This window comes from Malus sylvestris, chromosome 3, assembly GCF_916048215.2.
Source record: "Malus sylvestris chromosome 3, drMalSylv7.2, whole genome shotgun sequence".
NCBI classification, from domain to species: domain Eukaryota; kingdom Viridiplantae; phylum Streptophyta; class Magnoliopsida; order Rosales; family Rosaceae; genus Malus; species Malus sylvestris.
The window spans coordinates 27,753,915-27,759,291 of record NC_062262.1 but is presented as its reverse complement, the minus strand read 5'-3'; the positions used below and the strand labels follow the sequence as shown (position 1 = coordinate 27,759,291).

Here is a 5,377-nt window from a genome sequence, read left to right as displayed (position 1 = left end):
GAGTTTACCCTAAATTGTAAATTCTCAGGGGGTGGAAACAATAAAAAAATAAATACAAGTGTGATTTTTTCTTTCTATAACGATATTTTACTCTACGAGAATTGAGATATTCTAGTCTAAGAAATGGGTATTCAACTTCTATACGTATTTTTGATGTGTCAAATATGAGACTTTCTATTTTTAAGTAAACAGAAATATTACAAAACTGTAATACTAACTTAGATCAGAGTGAGATTTTTAGGAAGACTCATCTATTTTGCCCTTCACGCGGACTTCAATTGCCCCGCAAGAGACGGTGCCGTTTATTGCCCAGAATGGACAAGGTCATTAGACCGACTTACCAACTCAGAAAGCCAGACATTGTTTTTCTGTTTCAACTTCTACTCGCTCCCAGCTACCCACAGCTGTCACTCAAATAAACCAAACCCAAAACTAGTGCTCTCATCAGCGCGTGGACTATCTAATGAAACGCCTGCGCGTGCAAATGACCAAAGCCACGCTCCCCCTTGCACATATTTTTAAGTTTATTTAATTATTATTTGTTTATTTGTTTATTCAATAAATATCTATCTCAAAGCCCCAATTTTCTGTTCACTTTTTCCGTCTTCCCAAACAGCAATCTAGTAAACGCGGTCGAGAGAGCTCGCTCAGGCTCATCTGATATTTGGGGTTAGGGTTTTATCTCGATCCGACTCGCCAATTCCAAAACCCTAATTATCAGATCAGGTAATTCGTTCTTCGATCCCCTTACCGAATTTCTGTTCGTCTTTGTTCTAGGGTTTTTGATGGTTTAATATCTGGTCCGAATTTTAGGGGTTTTGTATAAATTGGAAATCTTTTTTTTTTTCTTTCTATTTTTTTTTTAAATTGATAATATTCTGAGAGGTAGAATTACTTTAATTTTTATTATTTACAGGACGCTCTGGAAAGAAAAAAAACTGGGAATTAAGTTCTTTTTGGTGTTCTGATTTTTAATTTTTCCAGTAAAGTACTTGAAAAATATATTATTTTCATGTTTGATTAGATGAAGCCGAAAAGTTTGGTGCTTTTTTCGAACCCTCTTTGTTTTTGGGTGTCAATTAGTTTTTTCCGAGGGTGAGATTGCAACTGATTCGATATAGATTTTGTTTACTCCCTTGTGATTACGCAGTTGATTATTCCGGATGAGTTGCGAAAATTCTTTTCGATTATGTGATCTGTTCTTTTTGTGTTATTATCTTGATTATATGTGATGGAGGACATGAAGATTTATATTTTTTGTTTAATGTGATCCAGGTCTGAGCATTCCGGTTAGCAGGGTCGCTTAGTTGAATCAGCTAAGTTTCATGTCTGACATCGACGTACAGCTTCCCACTGCCTTTGGTATGTTTAGGGCTGATTCGTAACTCATTTGTGTGTGTTTATGTGCTTGAACGCATGCTTGTGTGCGCCTGTATTCGAATCCAATTGGATAAGTTGGATAATAGCTCCAGGACGTTTGATTGGTTGAAAAACTGGGCACCTATATGCTCGAGAGCATTTTTAGTCACCGATATTCAATACTGTTGCAATTTAGTAGACGTGGAGTTTGAGAAATTGGTTTGTTGTTGTTTATCAAGAGATAGTGTCAACTAGAGTAATTCAGCAATCTGACAACCTGATTAACTCAAGAAACCAAGCTAAACTGCTTATCTGGACATTTTTGATAACCTACATGGTTTGATTTGGCTACAATTCTTTCTGAAGGCATTGGTTCAATTGTTTGGAACGTGGTCTATACGATCTGATTTAATATGTACTGGTCAAAATATAGGGTTGTGAGTGTGGGGATTTGAACTGTAGGCATTAAAGTTATGGGTTACTGTTGCTTCTTAGCTTCTTATCTACTGAGCACAGCAGAGCAGGGACGATCGGAAGTCATTTTCACTTTTATATAATATAAGCACAGCAGAGACGATCTTGTGCATCAAATCCACATTCACTAGGATAGATTACATCTCTTTTCCTAAAAACTTATGAAAAGTGATGGAGCTAGGCTACTCCATTATAATTTAGTGGGCTTTTTACTGTAAGGTATATAGATTTGTGTCTAGTTGTTTGATATTTTCTAAATAATTGTACGTAAAGTGGAGAGCTTACCATTCTTAGGAATCTGAGTTATGCTCAAAACTAAAAAATTTCACCGCTTTGTGCATAAGTGATAAAAATGATAAGTTTATACGCTTGTAGAAGGCTACCCCCTTTATTTTCCCCTCAGTTCTCTTGATTGCTGATGAGTTTTTCTGTGCTTATACTTAGTTGGCAAGTAAAAAAATCTGATTTATTGATCCTTCAGAGTGCGAAACGAGAGTATAGAATATTTGGTTAAGACCGTGGAAAAAAATATCTGCTGCTTGTTAGTCTAATTTTGCATGAGGGGGCTGGAGTATGGAAGGCTATTTTTCATGACATCCTCACATTAGGTTTTTGTTTTCACTATTTGAACATTGGATTAGTGCTTTAAATTTTTTATGATCTTATGAGATGTGAGCATCTATCGTTGCCTTGCTTGTCTTTCATCCTTTCTTGTGCGTCCCTCCATTTATCTAATTGAATTGCTGTTTCTTGGGTTCAGATCCTTTTGCCGAGGCAACTGCTGAGGACTCGGGTGCTGGGACAAAAGAGTATGTACACATCCGTGTACAGCAACGCAATGGCAGGAAAAGCCTGACTACTGTGCAGGGATTGAAGAAAGAGTTTAGCTACAACAAGATACTCAAAGACCTTAAGAAGGAATTTTGCTGCAATGGTACTGTTGTCCAGGACCCAGAACTAGGACAGGTGCGTGCTTAACAGTAAAATCTATAATATAGTTTCTAATACACACCCCCTAATTGTTGTATTGTTGTTTGTCCGTAGGTCATTCAGCTTCAAGGTGATCAGCGAAAGAACGTATCTACCTTTCTAGTCCAGGTAGTTCACAGAATGGTTTGATGACGTTAAATGTTCTACATGTATTATAAAACCGTCAAAGTTGCTTCCTTGATTATTCCATTAGATGGTCTTACAGAGCCAATTTGGAGGAGTCTGGTCCTGATTCACAATTTTGTTTTATACAGGCTGGGATTGTGAAGAAAGACAATATCAAAATTCACGGTTTCTGAGTCGTTGCAACCTGCAGCAACATCGACCTCTGCAGAATGCGTCTCTCTGAAGTTCTGAACCCTCAGTTGAGAAGTTTGTTATCTGAAATATTGTATCAACTATAAGCCAGTCTGCTATGTGGATTGTGTTTCCCGTGTCTATTAAGTTTCTATAAACTGTGTGATGTGGCTGTATTAATTTCAATGTCTATGAAAATATTACGCTTTTACCTAGATTTCACTTGCAAACTCTTTATCGAGGGCCAAAATAAAATTAAATCAATTCTAGAAACAGGCAAAACACAGCATTTTGTCCAATCCTCGTTAAATTTTCTGTTAATTTGATTGGTAAGTGATGACGTGGCAAATGTAGAGTCATATTTTGATATGAATGTCAAATTTGGATTAGAAGAAATTTGGATCCTCCCCTAAGCCCAAGGAAATGATTCTCTTGATCAAGATAGGGCCGTTGAATTTTCATCTAAAGGTTATAATTATCATAATTTTAAAATGACTTTCCTGTTTGTAACCGTTGGATTTGGTCTTGATCAGGAGGATCCAAATTTTAGCCACTTAGACAAAAAATTAATAAAAAATTGTTATTTGTTTTAAACCAAATAAAAAATATTATAAAATTAAAAAATCGATTTGGGCCCTACATCTCCACCGCATATCCTTTCTCCGCTCCTTTCCTCTCCTTGGTCCCTTCAACCTCCGCCTTCTTCTCATCCAGTGGCGGATCCACAGTGGGGTCAATGAGGTCGCATGACCCCTTGGAAGCCATGGAAACAACCTTAGAGACCCCTTGGAGCTGCTGGTGAGACCCCTTGGCTGCACATCAAGTGTTCGACGAAAGGTCTGAAAGAACTCCTCGGCTGGGGTGGTTGAAGACGAATTGTTTACTTGTTTGGTTTTGGTGTACTCATACTTCACACTAGGAATCAGAACCCTTCTGATGTCATCCTGAGGACTTTCGAACATGATCTTTTCAAAGTAACCCAACTTTGTGACATTTTTGTTGCTCCAAATCTCCCCTGCCATGCTACTTGTCTTCCCGATTGTCCATACTGCAGGAAACCTCAAGGTAATTCTTGTTGAACAATCACCAACACGAGTATTGTTCCAAGAACCTGCTGCATCCAAGAATCGACATGCAACACAAGACAGCTGATTTGTCTCTGCATCCCATGAGCCTTTTCCAATCAAAGTTGTATTGGGATCAAATGGCCTTCGATACCAGACGTTGTTGCTGTCTACAAATTCCACCAGAAATCTCAACCTTTTCGCATCTTTCATACACTCGATAGGCTTCAACGAAACAACACGAGCCAAATCAGATGCGAACAAAGGAGTGCAGTTCTTGTCAGGAGAGCAACGGCTTAAGTATTTGAGATCAAATGCATGATTTTGCACTTCTTTTGTGAGTACATAACAAAATCTCTTTATATTCAAGGAACTTGTGGGATTGGAATTATCACTTCCACCAGAAGTACTTCTATTTTCAGAACTATTTGAAATCAGAGTGTACTGGTAGTTCATACCAGGAAACATCAAAATAGAGATAAGCGGACTTTGAGAGAGAACTCACAGCCTCTGGTCTTGACCGAGCAACAAGCAAAATGCCGAAGCAGATCCATGAGATCAAGGATTTCCTTCTAACTGCAAGAAGGAATGGCCCGCAATGTCAAAATCAAGAGGACCAAGGATGCTGTCAAGTTCAAGGTTCGGTGCTCCAAGTACCTTTACACACTTTGTGTGTTTGATTCCGAGAAGGCCGACAAGTTGAAGCAATCTCTTCCTCCAGGTTTGAACATTCAGGACCTTTGAACAAGGATTTTGGAGTAGCTGGTCGCGCTATCCTACCAAGACTCGATGAAATAACGATATGCATGCCGTTTCTGTTAAAAAAAATTTACGCGCTGCGCGCTATCCTTATTGACCCCCCAAACATTATTTCCTGGATCTGCCATTGTTCTCATCCTACAGATTCCTCTATTTCCCGAATCAGCGCAGTTCCTACAACGAAGCACCTCCTCCATGACCAATGTGTTCGTCGGCAAAGATTTGGGATAGATAGCCAATCGAACTTATGAAACTTTTTGTTTAATCAAACTGTCAAGACTCCTAAACTGGATAGATTCTACAACTCTGGTGCTGTTTAACCAAACTGTCATATTTGCTGGTTGCCAACCCAAACATATCTAACCAGACTGAATTTGCATCGACTGCCAACTCAAATTTGTTTAACCAAACGGTATATGTGTTTGACTGATAGT

At 38.5% G+C, this 5,377-nt stretch overlaps 1 protein-coding gene and 1 pseudogene across 1 annotated transcript; both read left to right on the top strand.

The window, feature by feature from the left end:
* The first annotated feature begins 558 nt into the window (after nucleotides 1-558).
* Nucleotides 559-3,335, top strand: LOC126614972 (protein translation factor SUI1 homolog 2). The gene is made up of 5 exons (XM_050282682.1): nucleotides 559-726; nucleotides 1,276-1,362; nucleotides 2,594-2,799; nucleotides 2,878-2,931; nucleotides 3,078-3,335. The coding sequence occupies exons 2-5, from the start codon at nucleotides 1,326-1,328 to the stop codon at nucleotides 3,120-3,122; spliced, it is 342 nt and encodes a 113-aa protein (XP_050138639.1). The 5' UTR covers nucleotides 559-726; nucleotides 1,276-1,325; the 3' UTR covers nucleotides 3,123-3,335.
* A 1,370-nt stretch (nucleotides 3,336-4,705) lies between these two features.
* Nucleotides 4,706-4,957, top strand: LOC126614973 (60S ribosomal protein L38-like; annotated as a pseudogene).
* Nucleotides 4,958-5,377: the final 420 nt, after the last annotated feature.

What these genes read in the sequence shown, in the direction of transcription:
- LOC126614972 (XM_050282682.1), top strand. Translation starts at nt 1,326, where the DNA reads ATGTCTGACATCGACGTACAGCTTCCCACTGCCTTTG. An exon ending in ACAGCTTCCCACTGCCTTTG is followed by an intron (nt 1,363 to 2,593) that starts GTATGTTTAGGG and finishes TCTTGGGTTCAG; the next exon opens with ATCCTTTTGCCGAGGCAACT. An exon ending in TATCTACCTTTCTAGTCCAG is followed by an intron (nt 2,932 to 3,077) that starts GTAGTTCACAGA and finishes TGTTTTATACAG; the next exon opens with GCTGGGATTGTGAAGAAAGA.